The 20,487-nt window shown below is 39.7% G+C and overlaps 1 protein-coding gene across 1 annotated transcript in view; it reads right to left on the bottom strand.

Annotated features, from left to right (window-relative positions):
* Nucleotides 1-11,687: 11,687 nt before the first annotated feature.
* Nucleotides 11,688-20,487, bottom strand: part of PRDM6 (PR/SET domain 6) — a 108,143-nt gene continuing 99,343 nt past the window's right edge. Inside the window, exon 8 of the mRNA XM_054488291.1 lies at nucleotides 11,688-18,861. Within this exon, the coding sequence (XP_054344266.1) occupies nucleotides 18,747-18,861 (115 nt within the window). The 3' untranslated portion in view covers nucleotides 11,688-18,746. The remainder of the gene's footprint in view (nucleotides 18,862-20,487) is intronic.

The following is a 20,487-nucleotide window of genomic DNA, read 5'->3' as shown; positions in this document are numbered from 1 at the left end:
ACAGGGTAGCTAGGAAGAGAAAATCAGAGACTCTACATTAAAAAAAAGCTTCATTTGATGGTGATGTCTGGCTTAGAAGCTGTCAGAAACCAAAGATGCATGCTCAGTGTTCGTTGGTCTGATAAAATAAGCATTTTCTGAACTCTCACTCTGAGCAAGCACTTCAGTGCTAGCCACTGAAGATACAAAGGTGAATACCACACAATCCTGTCCTCAAGAAACTTCAAATCTAAGGAGGGAGACGTATAAGGAAACATATGATTTTAATTCTATGTGGCTCTTAATATTGTCAAAGCGTATTCAGAGAACCAGAGAAGACTCAATACACACTGTTCCCTTGCCTGAAACTCATTCCTCCAACTCTTCACCAAACTAACTCTTGTTGATCCTTGAGCTTTCAGAATGGGCTTCATTTGGTCGAGAAAGTTTCCTTAAATCCCAAGCTGTTATATATCTCAAAGACACCCATTTTTCCCACTTTCTCACACTCATCATATACATAATGGCTTGTTCATTACGCTCCCTCCTACATCAGCCCACTAGCACTTTCAGAGCTGTGTTACTCATTTGCTCAGACAACATAGTATAATTCTTTTATACAGAAAGAACTGGGCTGGGTGCGGTGGCTCATGGCTGTGATCCCAGCACTTTGGGAGGCCAAGGTGGGCGGATCACCTGAGGTCAGGAGTTCAAGACCAGCCTGACCAACATGGCAAGATTGAATCTGTACCAAAAATACAAAAAATTAGCTGGCTGTGGTGGTGGGCACCTGTATTCCCAGCTACTGGGGAGGCTGAGGCAGGAGAATCGCTTGAACCCAGGAGGCAGACACACCTTTGCACTGATGGATGAATAGAGAAACAAAATATAGTGCATACATAGAGTGGAATATTATAAGCCAAAGAGAAAGGAAATTCTCACACATGCTACAACATGGATGAAATCTGAAGACATTACACTAAGTGAAATAAGCCAGTCACAAATTGAAAAATATTGGATGATTGCATTTAATGAGGCACTGAGAACAGTAAAATAATAGAGACAGAAAGTAGAATGGTGGATGTCAAGGGTTAGCAGGAGGGGGAATGGTGAGTTACTGTTTAACGGGTACAGAGTTGTAGTTGGAGAAGACAAAATAGCTCTAAAGATGGATGGTGGTGATGGTTGAACAACAATGTGAATGTATTTAATACCACTAAACTGTGCACTTAAAAATATTTAAAGTGGTAAGTTTTATGTTATGCATATTTTCCACAACTAAAAAAAAATCAAAGTTAAATAAGAGACTACTTTGAACTGAAAGCATTTCGGTAACCAAAGTTGTCTAAGAATCCCAGTCCAGGTTTGAAGTCTGAGATTATTTTCCATATGGGCTAAGTCCGGTTTCTTTGAAAAGCTGAAGGGCAATGGCAGTTCAAGCAGACAGAAGAGAGAAGGCAGCATGCAGCTTGGTGGTGTTTGGAGTGAGGCTGGAGTTCAGAAAACCAAAAGACAGTGGTCTGCATGAGCTTTACTTCCTGCTTCTTTAGACACTCAGCTTTTTCATGGAAATAGACTCCATCTGGTCTGAGTCATTAGCACTTTTTGAAATGTTGCTTTGAAGAGCTTGTTGATGTCAAGAAAACCTTAGCCTCTTCTTGACTCCTTTGTTTTTAATCAAAGGGGCTTTATGATTGGCCAGAAGACCACAAAGCAGTAAGACTCAAATTCACATCCAAAACACAGGCCTGTGGAGTTTGAGTACTTTCAAAACCTGACCCAGAGGAAAAGGGCTGCAAGGAAATGCTGCAGAATGACAGTTACAGAACTCTGGGTACCTGAAAAGTGAGCTTGGGTGAATTCTAACTCCTTAAGCCTTCTCCTGTCAAAAGCAGGAGAGCAGGCTGGGATCCAGGTCTTGCCTCGTGGCTGCCATGTTCATGAAGACGCAGCCTGCCGAAGAGCAGTGTTGCCTTAGCAGGCTGGTGCTCAGGGCACACATGAAAACAAGGCATTCCAGGAAAGCCATCTTACATGGAAAAGGAAGCTGGAAAGTAAGAAGAAGAGCAGGATGCAAAAGGATGCTCTTAACTGTAGGAGATGGTGTTTTAAAAGATGAGTCAAATCTATTCATGGTTCTTCTAACCTGACTTTGTGAGACTCAAAGAATTTCCACAATGAATCCAGCTTATTTGCTTCATCTGGGGGTACTAGTGGCCCTCTTTTTTTATTTGGTCCAATGCATATTCATCAAAGTTGCCCCCAGTCAGTAGCAATGGGAGATATCAAATATATTTGTCCCATGGACAATGTCAACTTTTAGAAAGCAAACTATTTCCAAACCTGAAAACAGATCTCATCCAGCTGTGGATATTGGCCTATTTCCACGTGGATTCATCGAAGAACAATTTATATTAGAGCACTTGCTTTGGCCTGTTCTATGTAGGCGGTGCCCTCATATTAGGGACTCGATGGATCAGATCTCTTCCTGCTCCTAAAAAAGGGGGGCCCAGTCAAGAGGTACTTGAAGACTCAAAGTCAGGGAAACAAGAATGGGCAGTGTGTGCAGGAGAACTAAAACAGAATATGGTATGAAGAGGTTTTTTTTTTCCAGAGTCATGTACAAGATTTACTTGGAGAAGTAACAGGCCCAAGAAATAGCGATTCATTTCCAAAGTCTAAGGAAAGGCTGAGTTGATCTGAGGCAGTCCCTAAGGGGAGCTATTTAAATGACTTGTGGTTGCAGGACTAGTGAGACCTCCAAGCATCAAGGAGATGAACTTTTTATTACCAATGGCTTTCAATAAATTTCACTGGATTCTCCTCACTCTTTCGAAGTTTTACCTGATTTCTGAGTTTTCCTTGTCCTGGCCCTGGGATATTTCTATTATAAAAGGCTCAGAATAAACCTCTGTGAATGGCTCACATGGTAAAACATTAGATCTTTACGACAAAGTTAAAGAAACTAGAATTGAATAACCTAGATATACACATCCCAGAGGAATGTTTCTACAGATCTGTAGTAGTTACCGGAATTCTATTAAGTGTTCTGTGGCAATTTAAAAACATGGCCCCAGAATTCTTTGACATTTCTCCCACTGAGAAGTGGGGTCAATGGTCCCTCCCTTGAATCTGGGCAGGCTTCAACCAATAGAATATGGCAGAAGTGATGTTATGTGACTTCCAAGGCTGGTCCTCCTGGGATCCTCACCCTGGGGGAGCCAGCCACTATGTGACATGTCAAACTCCCCTAAGACTGCCACACTAGCAAGGCCATGTCTAAGCACTTTGTTCAGTAGTCCCAGCTAATCTCCCAGCTGATATCCAGCATCAACTGCAAGCCACACTAGAATATCTTGGACATCCAGCCCAGTCAAACCTTCAGATGATCCAGCACCATCCAAATGCTGGTTGCCATTGCTAGACGATTCCAAACAAGAACTGCCCAGCAGAACCCTTCTCAGATTCCTTATCCACAAGATTGTAGGCAAAATATAAAGATTGTTTTAAGCTGCTAAAATTTAGGGGAATTGGTTATGCAGCAATAGTAACCTGAATGTGGTCTGCCAGTAGGAGAGGAAAAGGTAAGAGGCAACTTTGTTTATATACAGGTCACAAATTTGCAATGTAAGGTTAGTTATAGGTTTTTTAAAAATCTCATTCTGGCCAGGCGTGGTGGCTCAGGCCTATGATCCCAGCACTCTGGGAGGCCAAGGCAGGCGGATCACCTGAGGTCAGGAGTTCAAGACCAGCCTGGCCAACATGGCGAAACCACGTCTCTACTAAAAATACAAAAAATAGCCAGATGTGGTGGCATGCACCTGTAATTCCAGCTACTTGGGAGGCTGGGGCAGCAAAATCACTTGAACCTGGGAGGCGGAGGTTGCAGTGAGCTGAGATTGCACCACTGCACTCCAGCATGGGCAACAGAGCGAGACTCCATCTCAAAAAAAAAAAAAGAAAAATCTCATTCTGTCCTCAATAACCATTATGTTCCTAAAAGTTATACAAACACTATTAGGATTCCATGTTGTCATTTTGTCGTGGCTAACTTTCAGTCAGCAGGGTACAGTTCTTCATTATATTTACATATTATTATTTACAACTGTTATATTTTCATTTTTGTTATCCATATGTTTCATTTGTTAGATGGCAAGTATTTACAAAGCACTTACTATATGCCACATACATATACACCATATATACTTGTTTCAAGTGAACACATTTAATTTTCAAAATTAATATCTACCTCTAACGAGGTAGGTATTATTATTATCTCCATTTTATAGATGAGAAAACTGTGTCAGGGAGAGATCAACTGCTGAATTTGGAATTTGACTCCAGGCAATCTGGCTTAAATTCATAAACTTTAACTCTCTGCTGCCTCTCAATTTTGTGTTATTTTATTCCCAATTCAAACACACACACACACACACACACACACCAACGGAGTATACTGAAATGCAAAAAAAGTAATAAAATAGTAGTAAAAACATATGACTCAGGGTAATGTAAATGAAAATGATCACCAAAACTCAAGTATGAATATTTTACCTCTCTCTATATATATTTAGATAGATGATAGATAGATAGATAGATAGATAGACAGACAGACAGACAGACCGGGACAAGTAAATCCAATAGATTTTATAAGATTATTCATGCATTCACCACTTGTCTCTAGTGCATTTTCTGTTACGAAACTTTGTCATATAGGGTCATGAAGCAACTCAAGCTTTCCCCTTATTTTTAAACAGAGCATAACAACCTTCCTGATAAACCAACAGAGGTTTTCTGAAACAAGTGCAAAATAATACTTTCCAGTAAAAAATTTACAAATTGTGCTGCCAAGGCATAGGTGAGACCAAAAGTACAGAACTGTCATTTAAAGTGTCCTTCTCTACAGCAAAACAAGTCACATCATTGCCAATAAGCCTCTAGAGCCAGCTATATACTTACTGATGGATATTGTGTTTGGCAAGAAAGCAGAACAAGCTACTGGAGAAGCTCCCTTTTCAAATGGTATCATGGGTTTCACGTAAGAACAATGACATGAAGTGTGGAGGAGCAATTACCATCACGTGTAGTGATGGAAAACACGGACTGTGGAGTGGACTTCAGAGTGCCTAAATCCACATCCCAACTCTACCACTTGCTAGCAATACGAACTTGGGCAAGATACTTAACGTCTCTGTGCCTCAGTTTCCCCATGTGTAAAATAGGGATAATAATAGTACCTACCTAGAGCTGCTAAGAGGACTAAGTAAATCAATACTGTAAAGCACTTAGGACAGTGCCTGGCACAAGGTACCGGCTATATAAATGTCTGTCAAGTAAGTAAACAAAACGTGTGAGGATATTTCACCTTGCAGTTGGACAAAACCACTGCTATACAGTATACAAATTCAACATTTATGTAATACAGATGGGGAGAAATGTGATGACTTTTTGTTCTAATCAATAGTGAGAGCAGGCCAGGCACAGTGGCTCATGCCTGTAATCCCAGCACTTTGGGAGGCCAAGGCGGGTGGATCACTTGAGGTCAGGAGTTCGAGACCAGCCTGGTCAACATGGTGAAACCCGGTCTCCACTAAAATGCAAAAATTAGCCAGGCATGGTGGCACGCACCTGTAATCCCAGCTACTCGGGAGGCTGAAGCAAAAGAATTGCTTGAACCTAGGAGGCAGAGGTTGCAGTGAGCCGAGATTGTGCCACTGCACTCCAGCCTGGACGGCGGAGCAAGATTCAGTCTCAAAAACAAACAAACAAACAAACAAAAACAGTGAGAGAACATACTACAGAAGAGATTTTGTTAACAATTATTTTATGAGCTATGATATAGAGAGAAAGATGAGTTAGTTTGAGTGTTGAAGGGGCACTAGCTATGCATGCAGCAAGAATAAGAGTAAGATAATTGTCCTTAAGTGTCAATCCATATCTAGCTTCATTCACAAATAACAGTAGGTGGCCAAAAACATGCCTCCAAAACTTAATTAAATGTTGAAGGAAACAATGAAAACTGTAAACATAATCAACTCACAGCCACTGACTGTTTTTTGCATGAGCCGTATAAAAAGGCAATGGCGAATACAAGCATCCTGGTTCTCCACGCCAAGCTCTGTTGGCTATGGTATTGATGATCTATTGCCATAGTTATTCCAGGCAACAAAGGATCACAAAAGCTTTGTGGCAAGCACAATTTACATATCGCTCATGCAGCTGGAATCATTTGGGGATTAGTTTGGTAGCACTGTTGAATTTGGCTGGGCTCATATACATTTAGGCATTGACTGGCGATCACCTGGGGCTACTGGGGCAACTTGGCTCAGTTCCAAGTGTCTCTCCTCCTCCAGCTGACTACCCTAGGCATATTCTCGTGGCAATGAAAGAGGTGCAAAAGAGCAAGCAGAAACATGTAAAACCTCAAGGCCTAGGCTCAAAACCAGCACTGCCACCACATTCTATTGGCCAAACAAGCCAAAATTGGCCCATATTTGAGGTGTGGGAAAATAGACTCCACCTCTTTAGTGACCCAAACTACAAGCTTACATGGCAAAGGGAATGACTACAAAGAGGGACAAAATAGAAGGACATGTCCATGATTCAAAATGTTGCACCCTCATCCCAAGATTTGATATCCTAGTGATGCACTTTTTTAAGTGTACCTAACATTAGTGGGCTGTATTTATATGGACTGCTCACAATGAGCTCTGTGGTTGTCAAACAGTTGAGAACACTCTGATTCTATAATCAATGCTAAGATATTGTAATTTTTAAGTTGAAATCATAATTCCTTAATAAGCCCAAACTGGAATGCAAATGTCTAACTGCCAAGCTTTTCTGGTACTTGATCATTTTCATCGTTTGTTGGAGGGAAAAAGACACAATGCTGTATTATTGGACACATGTTAAAACCATAAACAAATGCTACAACAGAATAGGAAGAAGTACCTTCTGTAGCCATATACAACTAGAGTAGATTAGGAAATCACTTGCTTTTAACTCTCAAATTGAAATGAGAGTTCTTCAGGTTAGAGTCCAACAGAGTGCTGACAGTAATTTTCAGTGCAAAAATTCTCCTTAATTCTTGGGTTCGTGTTTAACCTGAATGTCAACAACTTTCACAGAGCGATTAATAGCTGCTGCCATTGCCAGTAACTTACAACTGGGGATTAAGGGTTTTGAATGAAAGGAAATAAAGAAAAAGAAAAGAAACTGACAAGATGAAGAAACAGACCTATAGCTCAAGCTATCTATCATGAAGCCAGATGACCAAATGCCTTTTCAGGAAGATAATTTGGGGAAAGTTTACAGACACTATCATTCCTACAGTTTACGTGAAAAAAATTATGACTAATTTTTAAATGTTTTATTTTTTATTTTAAAATGTATAACTCTTTTAAATATATGCCTAAAATCGGTGTGCTACATGTATGCTCTCTGCTATTATATGCTCTGCAAAGAGTAAAACTTTAAAAATCAAGTAATTGTCAGTGTTATGGACTGAATGTTTTACGTCCCCAAAATTTGTATGTTGAAGCCCCAGTTTACAGGTGGGGTGAGAAAGTGGTCATCTGCAACTTAGAAAGCATGCTCTCACCAGGAACCGATCTCGGACTTTCCAGCCTCCAGAGCTGTGAGACATAAATGTCCACTGTTTAAGCCACACAGTCTATGACATTTTGTTATAGCAGCCTGAACTGATTAAAAAAGTAATCAATGGCCAGCTGCCATGGCTTACACCTGTAATCCCAGCACTTTGGGAGGCTGAGGCGGGCGGATCACTTGAGGTCAGGAGTTTGAGACCAGCCTGGCCAACATGGCGAAACTCCATCTCTACTAAAAATACAAAAATTAGCTGGACATCGTGGCCCATGCCTGTAATCCCAGGTACTTTGGAGGCTGAGGCAGGAAAATCACTTGAACCTGGGAGGTGGAAGTTACGGTGAGCCGAGGTCTGCTACTGCGCTTCCCACCTGGGCAACAGAGTGAGACTCTGTCACAAAAATAAAATAAAATAAAATGAAAGTTATCAAGTGAATGAAAATGAGCTTGCAAAAAGAGCTTTGCCCTGAGGTCAGTGGTACATAGATTCCATAAAATCCAAGTACTTGCAGTCATATTTAAGAATAGTTCTCATTAGAGAGTGTTATCATTCTGTGTTGCAAAAGCAACATGGCAAGCCTTATTGACCAATAAGAGTAAGAGGAAATGAAATTATCTTGATGAAGAGAATTTCCTAAAAGTGAATTTGATCAAAATTTAACTATTACCCATTTCTTGTTTGCAAGATGTCGGGTTATGAACTATAATGGTGTGTTAGTTTTCTAGGGCTGTCATGACAAATAACCGAAATGACAGAAATTTATTATCTCACAGTTCTGGAGGCTTCAGGGATCTGAAATCAAGGTGTCAGCAAGGCAATCCTCCCTCCAAAGGCTCTAGGGAATAATCTTTTCTTCCCTTTCAGTTTCTGGTGGATCCAGACATTCCTTGGCTTGTGGATGCATAGCTCTAATCTTTGCCTCCATCCGTGGACTTCCCCCGGTATGCCTTCTCTTCTTTTGTGTCTTCTAAAGACCCATTGTCATTGGATTTAGGACCCACTTGGATAATCCAAGATAAGTTCAAAATCCTTAATTTAATTACATCTGCAAGAACCCTTTTTCAAAATAAGGTCAAATTCACAGTTCTGTGAATTATCTTGTGAGCATAGGGCACCATTCAACCCACTGCGAATGGCAAAGATGGTAAAAACTCACAAGAGAATATAAGTAACAGAAGCTTGAAATTCTCTTATTACAGATGTTAAAAATAAAACAGATTATTATGAATATTTCTTGTGTGTATGTGTGTGTGTGTGTTGTGTGTGTGTGTGTGTGTGTGTGCACGCGCGCATGCTACCTGAGAGCAGGGAAAACTGGAAGAAAGACCCTATAAGATTACTCTTTATTATATGAGAAGTTTGGGATTAAATGTTCTGTTTTACCTGATATTTGTCAAATAACTAATTTTGGTTATAACTGGGATTCCAAATAATTAGTATCTCCTTACAATTGGGCACATGACATGCATAATTTCTATATACACGTTTGCTTTTAACTTGAGGATAGGAAAAGGGAATAATCTCGGATGATAACAAGCGGGGAAAATCTCTGCCTGGCCATGAGCTACCCTTATAAATGATAACAAGGTGATCTCACTAATAGGTTGATTAGGCTGGTTTTCTTTCTGGGTGTCTATGGGACTCATACTAAACCATAAACAGGGAGAGAAGATTCTGCTTCCTAAGTCCCTTGCCTCCCTAGCTGTGAGAGTTAGCCAATCAACTCTCTGTTCTTCCTTGTTATTTAGAGTCATCAAGAAATACATCTGTTTTTACTATCTACTAGGGGTCTTTTATTTTCATCTCTGCTCAGTCTTTTGAAGCTATAATTGACTATTGAAAAGCACCATTCCAAATGCAAGATCTTAGATTTAGGGGTCTTGGAGTGCAGCCTCCCCTCCTTGAAATTCAATATAAAGTTTGGCGTGTTTCTGAAACTTTTCTGTGGAGCAGTCTATTTTAAAATCACATTCCCGAAGAAGTCCATTACCTCAGAAAGGTAAGAATAGCCACATGTTGGCTCAATGCCATGAACCATGTTTGCTGTTGACCTTTGGAAGATTCTTTAGTTTCCATGTGCAATAGTATTATTCACACAGGAAGAACAACAATTATATATATATATGTGTGTGTGTGTGTGTGTATGTATATGTGTGTGTATATATATATATATATACACAATAACAGAAAAACCTTTGATTCACATGTGAGACAAACGTCCCAGGGAAGGGCACACTGGATAGACACCAACATAGTTGGCAGATCTTCCAAATGAGCCCACGTGAACAGTACCTTATGGTTGCTGTTTAGCAGGGGATTCAAACACTTGTCTCTGTTCATTTCAACTCACATCTCAGAAAGCAACTCTTTGGATTTACCAGACCTCCTCCCTCCAGGAAGAACTGACTACTCACTCAATTTTGTCCCCATTGGTTCCTGTATAGCTACTTACAACCTCTGTAGTTTACTTGATTACATGTCTTTCTCTCCCATCCAGATTTTGTAACCCACCAAGTCCTATTCATTTTCGTATATAAGCACCTTAGCACATAGATTTTTGAAACTCTTTGTCAAGAGGATGTATGAACGGATGGATGAATGGCAAACATTAGTTGTCTGTAGACAAGATGTCTCATTAAAGGTGCTCAGAATCATCCCATCCAAGAGGCTGAAAACCACCAACCACCCCTGTGGTTGGCACTGCCTTCCACACTGAGCCTAAAGCGTAAGCAAAGAAATAAGCTAGACACGGTAAAGAGTCCATGTATATTCCCAGAGTACCCTTTCCTTAAAAAATTTCCAGAATGAGGCTCAGGTGCCCCGTGGATGGAGAGTGCTACTATTTCAAAAGTATATCTTCACTTCTGATGTAATATTTTTTCTCAAGAAACATAGGCATGCCATTCTTGGGCAATGGAATAACCCTGTGCTACAGCAGAAGCAGCAAGATGAAATTCAACTTTTTGTTCCAGGTGGGGCTAGGTGCTAAGCTTGGCTACTCTGGGACAGTCAACAGTTTTGTAAGATAGCTGCCTGGTATGCACTATCATTTGCACATTTATTATACTGGAATAGTCCTGGTACTTATGGAAAAGGACAAGTAATGCAAAATGGAGTGTAAACCCCCATATCTAAAAACTCCACCTTTTCAGTTGCTTAGACCAAAAAGTCTTAGAGTGATCCTTGATTTCTCTCTTTATCTAATATCCAACATCCAACCCATCAGCAAATACTGTTCAATTTTCAAATTATATCCAGAATTTAACTACTTCCTGCCACCTTCACCATTACTGCCCTAGAGGAAGGTACCATCATCTATCTTTCAGCTGTGTTGAAATCTCCTCTTAACCATCTCCTGTCTTCAGTCTGTGTTCTCCCACAATCTATTCTCAACAGAGAAGCAAAAATTATCACTTTAGGTCAGATAACATCCTGCCTCTGCTCAAAATGAGATTTTCCCACCTCACTCAGAGGAAATGCCAAGTTCTCACAATGGTCTTCAAGGCTCTATATGGTCCAGCCCACTTTGTCTCTTTGACCTTACCTCCTGCAATTTCCACCTCTTTCAATCCACTCCAGCATCAGTGTCCTTCTTGCTATTCCTAGATGCTCACATATTTTTTCTAAGTGAAATTTTATTTTCCAACAGAACAAGAGACAAACAGCTGACTTTGGCTTTCTTTCTGAGAGTCCCCTAATCACATACATTCAGAAGAGTCACAGCCCCAGGCCACTTTCTGGGCAAGTGCTTTCTACTCTGCTCCAAGGCTTACGGGGTTAGAGGTCAAATATCAAGTCCAGCCTGCCACAGATTTGTGGCTGGGTCTCTGTGCACAGTTTCCTTAAGAAGCTGTGCACCTGACTTGGTTGGGCAAATGAGCAAGTGAGCACATGAATGAGGAAAAGAGTAATCTCAAATGCATCCGAATAAACCTCAGGGCTGAATTTTAACAACCTTCCTGCTTGCTAGGTGTATTTTCTAGCTTATACTTCCCCAACAAGAGTTTGTTGACAGCCTACTACCTAAGCTGCACACCAGAATCAAACAGATGGTGCTTGAAAAATGACTGTGGAACTGGAAAAGACAGAATCCAAGGGAAGATCGAGTCATCATAAAAATGTTTTATTAATCAAATATATTTACATTTCTTTGTCAATGATCTCTAAATGTGTACCTGTTTTTTCATTTAAATACAACTTAATCCTGGTAGATTCTATCACAAGACTACAGCAGCATGCATGATCTCATTGGTCCTTTGCAGTTTTTTTTAATTAAATAATGTGAGTTTAATAAAGTTAGAAAACTTTATTAAGTTTTACCCATTCTTACTGTGGGGTAATCATTCTTGTCCTATCAGTGGCCCTTACAGCAAACTACACACTCCTTATCACCCACAGTGAGATTCTTCTCATTCTCTTAACTGACTTGTTTAAGCTTTCCAACCTCCAAAAGGCAGATGTGAAACCGGGCATTCACTCTAACCATTTTATTTGGTGGAAAGTTGGAGAGAGACATATTTCTATTCCAGTAGGGAACACTTTAAGTCCTAAACTTAAAACAACCACATTAAAGAAATTTATACAATGTCCTAATAGCATCTAAATATCACACTTCTATTAGCATCCTACAGAACTGGATGTCTTCCCCTTGATATAAAAAAAATAATTAGCTTGGACGTTAAGTTTCCAAAATAATTTCACGGATCTGAGCCAAAGTTTTCCTTAATACGTTAGTCATCACCTTAGCCTCTGCGTTTGAACTGGGGGAAGGCTTTTTCATGAAATACTTAGAACTGCTAAGGAGAATACTTTTGCCTCTGGCTTTTGCTACACATTTTCTCCAGGTTGGGAGAAACTAGAGAAGTGTACTAGATCGTTCAGAGAAAGTGAGTCTACAAGGGCTGATTTTGTTAACATTAGACAATGCCCACATGTGGATCAACAGGGACTGTGGGTTGGCAGACTTTTGCTCTAAGATGGCTGCTTTCCCCAACATGTGGCAATCACCTGATATGGTATAACTGCTTTTAAACATGAAAGAGTTGTGCCGTAGAAATAGATCTCCAACTTGTTAAAGTTTATATCTAGACTATTTTCAGCTGGGAGTGATGTGCCAAAGTGGGAGAAAGGCACCAACGAGGATGTTTTTCAAGGCAGGAAACAGGAAATATCAACCAGGAGCCCACCATGTTTGACGGGGAAAATACATTTATCATTTCAACAAACAAATGTGCCCATTAGAATCAGAATCTGGAGGAAAGTAGTATACATTGTGGTTTCAATATACCATGGTAAAGAGTTGCCTTGTAATAAAGCCAGTTCATGATGAAATTTTGTACACTTACTTTCTGAACAAACCTCACAGTTTCATCTAGATTGTGCCCCAGAACTTGAACTGGTTCCTTGAGTACCTTATGCATGTAACTACATTATTTGTGCCTTTGACAAACCAAACCTATAGTGACTCCAGTCTTTCTACTTCACTGCTTTAAACCAACAGGCTAACCACATAAGCCCATATTCTTAAGGCACATAACTGCATAATGACTCCATTGATGCCCGAAAAGTAACTCACTTAGCATTCAGTCAGAACAAAGAAAGAAAACGAGATTTCACTTAGCCCCGTTGAGGATGTGTTTTTACCTGTCGATAGTGTTCGAGCCTCATTCTCTTCTGGCCACTCTCCAATACAATCTGCCCTTCCTGCCTGTTGCCATTTGTCCTAATGTATATCACACTTGAGAGAGTTAGTTTTTTTTCTTTCAATGTGGAATTTTAGTTTCCTGCTTAGAAAAACAAAAACAATGCCTGACAGCAATGGAATAGTTGAAATTCTGTCTAGCAACGAGATTTGGGCATGACAAAATCAGCAACTATGATGATACATGTTTTAATAGCATTTCAGTATTGTTTCCACAAACACATTTTATAAATAAATTATACTTGTGTTTATTAATTTTTAAAAGCTCTTGTTCTCAAAAAAAAGCTTTATGTAGAGAAGTAATTTCCTCTTTTAACAATTGCCTGTTTATGGCTTTGAAAGAGGAAAAAAACTAAAGAAACTACAAAGCTAAAACTGTTAAGCATATATGAGAAGGGGATAATGATAGTATCTTTGTTATAGAGTTACTAAGGATTAAAAGAGATAATCCACATTAAGCGTTAGAACAAGGCATGACAGTAATTGCACAATATAATTTATAATCATTATCATCATTCCCATCAACATCTGTGGGAATAAGCGCAGAAGGTCCTTATTTTTCCATTAAAATTTCCTCCACAGATTCTAAGTGCGGTGGTAGCATATTCAGTCTATAGGAAAGACAATTCAAATGTTTCATGACTTTGACCTGTTTTCTGACGTATTTTTTGTTATCGTTTTACGTATTGATCTGATGAAACATCTGGCATTTATTATTTAAAGGAAGAAACTAAATAAATATTTTAAATGTCAAACACAGCCATGGACTACAGGTTAAACATCTGTGGCAAGGTTTCCACAGATAAAGCAATATTCTTTTCAGTTTGGCTCCGTCTAGCCAGTTGTACCTGACAGCCGATCTTTGGGTTTGTAGAATACAATCTTGGGGAGGGCTGAAATAGGTGCCTTCCTAGTAACCTGCGTTGTTGTTTTGTGGTAGTTCAGATAAATGCTAGTGAGGGGAGAACCTTAAACTTTGGATTGATGATCACCCAGGTATCTAGTCAGCGCATAAAATTTTCCAAAGCTCTTCACCTTAAAAGGATCCTGACAAGCAAATAACGTTGCTGGAACTTATAGTTATCATTTAAAGAAGCATATATCTCAGTATCTTTTAAAATCTGATGTCAGGATCTAGTAAAGCCTCTGGGAAATAAAAATTAAATTCATGTCAAGGAAGAAAAAGATAAACATTTCAGGAAATGTGATTATTTATTTCTTTTTCCTGGCCTGGTTTCTGTAGGCATGCATAGCCTTAATATGAGAACAATGAATTTGCTCCTAAACGCAGGCTGCTGGGTACACTCAGAGTGACCCATTAACCCTGCTGTTCTGGAAATGCCCTCTTTGTGAGATGTGCCATGTTTCCCATTTTAAACAACTTAATAGATACTTGCATTTTATATTTTAAATTAGTGGAAAACAAATAATGTTACATCTGCACACTGGGGAAAGGGACTACACTGCCAACACTTATCACTAATGAGGCAACTCCGACCCATTCAGGGTCACAGATCTCCTTCCCTGAGCAACTCCAGCCTTGTACCCCACTTGTTGCCTTATCATTGAAAGGGGGGTCATAAAAACCCAAGACCCAGGCCCTAATCCTGGTCTCTTGATACTGCTGCTAACAACCAATAGCCCAGTGAGTTAAGCAAAGACAACCAAGTTGTGCATCTTAACTTGTTTTGCAACATGCTATTTTCTGGTCCCCAGATGAATTTACCTCTCTCAGATTTTCCCAGTTGGAACAAAATCTTTAACTTCACTGAGACAATGGTCTAAAGGACTAAAATACCCATTTTACTAGCAGCCACTTAGGAGGAGAATATTATTTTATCATGAATAGTCACTTAAATAATGCTGCTTATGGTGAACATATAAAATGAGGTCTTTATATAAAATAAAATTTCAATAAATACTTGTTGAATAAATGAATGAAAAAATGAACATTTGATTTAAAAATTGATGAATTGCTAAATGTTCGTATAAATCTTTGCATACCTGGGCCAGAATGAAATTTTTACAAGGTAAAATTCAATTATGAGCCCTATGAGGATACAATGATGTCATGATCTTTTCCTGTTATACACAGTTTCCCAAGAAGGCTACATTTAAATGAACACAATAAAAAATGTACCAACTGAATCAAATTATATAAATTATATAAGATTAAGTTTTATAGCTTTAATTAGCCACACAATAACTTTTTAGAAGTATATCTCCTCCAAAAAAAGTCATTTTTAAAGATAAAAACAAAACAAAAATGAAAAGCTTATCTATGAAAAATGTATGCACATATCCTGGGAAAAATATAACTTTGCCTTGGGATATTGAGATTTTTCTGGAAATGCAAAGGTCTGCAGCTCCATCTCTCATCCTATTGCACCCTGACTTTTCCCTGGCATTACCTTACGTCTTAGACTTTTTGCTAAATAAAGGAGCATACGCTAGGATGAAAAGTCTTATTCTGAAAAAATTATTATTATTCTGTCCCCATTGAAGGAAAAGAGTAAAGAAGGATTGCTTCAAGAGCCAAACCCTGATTCAGCTCTGACAGACTACCTTTCTTATCTTAAATATCCTTTCCCCAGTGATTCAGAGCGTTTACTCTCTTTATAGCACTACTAATTAGGAAGTTACTAATAAGAAAAACTGGCAAATCTTTATGACTGCAATTTCTACCACCCATTTGCTGTATCCCAGGGGACTGTGTGTCCACTTTAAATAGAGAAGGCTAAAGCAATTGTTAGGAAGTTTCAGAGAGAAACCTCCTCCCCAGCATACACTTAGATTAAAATCATTTTGGACCCAAATGATCTCAGTACCTGCTTCAGGGTTTCAAGTCAATGTCCAGGTGTAAGCCTGTCTTTGTGGACAGTCAGCCTAGGCTGGTCTGCTAGAAGCTGGCAATAGGACAGCAAAGTAAAAATTGTGAATGTGTCCACATTCCTGGAAAATTAGAGTATCCAATTTTCTATCTGTTAAGCAGAAAATATTTTCTGACCAAATTTGGTGGAATATATATGCCAACAATTTCTCTTAATAATAGAGGATAAAAATAGATTTAAATGGAGTGTTTTGGAGTAGAGGTTACTGCCACATTCAGTGGAAGTTTGGGATCAGCTAGCAAAGCCATCAGGGTGGCAGAGAGATCTTTGTTAAGGAAAACCTTCCCATGCCAGATATCAAGGGAGGAGGGAAGCCTTCTCACTCTCCCACGTTCTGAAGCTCATGAGAACTAAGTAGGTACATGGTGTTCCACTGTGAAATATGGCAAATGGCTGAGCTGATTCTTCAAATGAAAAAAAAAAATATTAGAAACATACAGGTGATTCCCTACTGCTGTTTTCAAAAAGTTTGAGTAAATCTTTCAACCTTAACAAATGGAACAGCTTACTCATCTGTGAAGCTGATCTGTCCTTTTCTTGCAGGTTTCAGGTTAATATGGCTACATTTAATTCACCCTTCCCAATGACACACATTGTTTGCAAACGTATCCATCACTTAGGGCGGGGAATTGTAAAATCAGAACACATTCCTAACTACCAGAGAGAATAGTTTCAATCAGCTACTGTTATACAGCAGCATAGATTCCTTACTACTTTCATGACCAGGAGACAATAAGAACTGGAGGAAAATTCTAGGTGAATGGCTTGAGATTGGGCAACAGAGGTCAGAATTAGCCATATTTCTCTTTATGGCCCAGGGTTCTAGAGATTATTATTATGTGTATATATGTATATATACGTATATAAATAATAACTATAAACACTTATTAATTAGACCCTGTTGAATTCCATTTAAAATGTGGTAGCTGGGGTGCTAAGGAATAGAGAAGCAAAATTAAAAGGGAAGCGAGATTTTCTGAGAGCCAGATACATAACAATAGGTTAAACTAAACCATACAGTATCCTTGCCTTTTAGTAGTGAGTTCAGTTATGTGTCTCATTTTTATTGAGGGAAGACAATGGGAAAGCTCAAAGACAAGGAGTTCCTTAAAAGACTGTGTCCTGATATCAGGTGATGATGAAATTTACAAACAGAAATTGTTGTTATTAAACACTCTAGATAAAACTGAACAGTTTTTATCTAAACTGGCCATCGAGGTAGACAGTCTCTGAGATGCTGCTGGGAGCTATCAGTTCTTCCCAACACTAGATCATTTCATTAAATGTGACCCAATTTCATTGAGCACCACTGTTGAACCACCAACAGGCTAGCTGAAATTAAACTCACATTCTAAGCACCCAAAGAATAGTGAAATTGTGTGGAGAATTCCTTCTCTTTCAATTAATCAATCTCGAGAAAAGAAAAAGTAATTCTATTGATAAAATTAGCTGTTCCTGGGCTATCTGTTCTAACCACAACCTTCTCCATGGTTCCTCCTCTCAAAGTCTCCTTGTCTGGGCTATTTTCACCTGTATTTGTAGACATACTCCTCCCACACTCAGGAGAGAGGAAAGGGGGCTCCTGGGGTTCATCTGTAAGAGGAAGAAAGATAAAACTGCTAAAAGGGCCTTGACGATGGGGTTTGGCACTATTTTTGTTCACATGTTCAACACTTTCACAGAAACAACTAAAAAAATTACATGAAGCCTAACACCTTATCTCCAGCCTTAGACCAAAGAACTTTATTTTCATTTTCTTTTTTTTTTTAAGCTAAAATGTTATTGAAAACAAACGTTTCTCAATGAGCTGCTTCGGAACAATATAACGTACTATCAAGCTCCATACATTTTACATGTTCTTGCAATCTTGACAGGACAAAATAAGTCCTCAACTTTTTCCTTTGAATTTTGAAACTGAAACCATTTTCTTCCTTTTCCAGACTCTCCTGCATCAAGACCGGGCTGTTTGGAAAAAACCGTGTAAAAAGTGCATGAGCAGTGAGCATGGAAGACATGGAAATGGGATGCGTCTGGGGCTGAAGGTAGCATTGACTCAGCGAAGGCTCTCGCTCTGCTTCTGTGGTCCCCGCTGGGGCAGCCAGTGTCAGGCCAGGCCAAACTGACACAGCAGAATGAAGGGCTGTACAGTGGGTCCCCATGAAACATGTTACTAAAAAAAGGTGCAATGAGAACCAAGTCCCTGTGCATTCTTAGTCACAACGGTGGGCAGAAGAACCCATACGATTCCTCCCTTTGGTATTAAATAACAGTTTTTAAAAAGCTTTTTAGAAACAAAGCAAAATACATGGTGGGACTGGAAATGTTAACCATCCCAGGTTAGTTGTCCACAGAAATAAGTCTCATCCCTAAGTCATAAATAAATAATCTCTTTCCTGGTCTGACTTCCATGCCAGGATCAATATCTCTTAACATCTTACTTATTTTATTACTGCTTTTGGTTTTCTGGGACTGATTGAAAGTTGCTCAGAGGAAATCTTTGGTTTTGCTTAAGTGTCCGTGACATTTAATCATGACTTTCCTTGCAGTTTAATTCCAACCAGTCAATCAGTTAATCCACTTCGATTGATTCTGGACTCTCGGTTATTGGCTTGCACTCATTGGGCATCCGCTGGTGTCGGCTCAGCTGGGTGGCCTGCGTGAAGCTCCTCTCACACCTCTCGCACCTGGTGGAGGCAAGAGAGAAAATTGAGACCAGGGAGCGGGGCCTGCAGGGTGATGGGCTTCCTCTCATCCTGCCTAATCAGAACAGACACTCCAAAGTGGCTTCAGATTTTACCAGCTCAAGAGGTTTAATTGGTGGCTTCTTCCAAGGCCTGGATGCCTGTGATGGGATAAAGCCCGTCTGATGCAGAACAGAGGGATCTGTCAATAGGCAGGGGGAAGGTGATTTCTCCAGAGAGCCCTGTCCTGCTGCAGTTCTGATCACTGTCAGTTCAAATAGATAAAGAACAAAAAGAGATTTTTAGGAGTGAGCCATCAAAGAAGCAGCTTGCCTGCAGTTTTCTACTCTGTAACCCCAAAGAGAAATTGATGACAAATAGAATTTCACCTACTGCTAATTTACAATTGGGAATTCTACTCCCTTCAGAACAGCAGCCAAAGAGTGTACACCCTGGAATTTGGAAACTAGAGGAAGCAATACGTTAGATTGCAGTGACTGTGAGGGGCAGTAGGCGTGGTCGCTGCTTTTTTGCAAAAGCTGGTTACAGTGTCACAGCCTAACCAAACTTAGGGTTAAAATAATTTATAAAACTAGAATTTGCAGTGGCACAGTGGAAAGGATGTACATATGGGCTAGAATTAAGGGCAGTGTGTCTGTTGAGGAGAAAATGTCACACTTCAAGATTTATCTCTTCTTTTTAACTTAAATGAGAAACAACAACAACAAAAGACTGTAATCTAGAGACCTTGAGTTCCTCCCTATCTCCCATGTCCATATCTTCCAAACAACCTTCACTTACTAGCTTGGTGGCTACTCAGTCTACAAAAAGCAGAACACACACTCAAAATCTAGTGGGAGCCTGTTGTTTTTCTGTGGATGTTGTCGCTGCCTGATTGTGATTGTGTGTGTAAATACACACACCCACAGATGAACTGTGGCAGCTGGCTGGGGACAGACAGCGACTTCCCCATCACCACCTTACTTACCTGGGCTGCCTAGAGCACTGGCCCAGCAACTAATACAGCTCAGAGGCCACCTCAGCCACCCCTAATGCCCTTTCCTCAAACCTTTGAAGAAAAAGATATTCAAGAAGAGCTACAGATAATTGTCCCATTTTAAATAATGCAACCTCCAGTTTGTGAGCCCCTGCGCTATGAAAGCTGTGGCAAAAGCCACCATGACATAGTCTCCCTTCCTTATCACAGACAAGAAAGCCACAAGCCCTGTTATCTGTTAGGCATTCCACTCTTTCTCCTCTTCAGTAAATTATATTAAGTGCCCTGTCTTGGAAATAAGTACCTATAAAATAGAACACATCCATCCACTCTGGGAATTCTTGTGTGTTTTTGAACATTGGGAGGCAGGAGCTTCACTTCGCATTTGGATTTTTCAGGGCTCCTGCACCAGCGGAGTGTGTCGGGGGAAGAAGTTGTGTTTCTTTGATTGTCTTTCGGGGAATATTTTTAGCAGCCTTTTCCACTGTTAAAAACTGCACTGTGATCTTGACAAATGTATAATGTCAGCTTTAATGTATCAGACCTATCAGCCCAATGAAAATAACTCAGAAGTATTGATCACCTAATGATTTTTGGTGTATTCATTAACGTCCGTGGGCAGCTCATCCCCT

This window comes from Pongo pygmaeus, chromosome 4 (genome assembly GCF_028885625.2).
Source record: "Pongo pygmaeus isolate AG05252 chromosome 4, NHGRI_mPonPyg2-v2.0_pri, whole genome shotgun sequence".
NCBI lineage: Eukaryota > Metazoa > Chordata > Mammalia > Primates > Hominidae > Pongo > Pongo pygmaeus.
The sequence above is the reverse complement of the archived record's forward strand: the minus strand, read 5'-3'. Positions and strand labels throughout refer to the sequence as shown.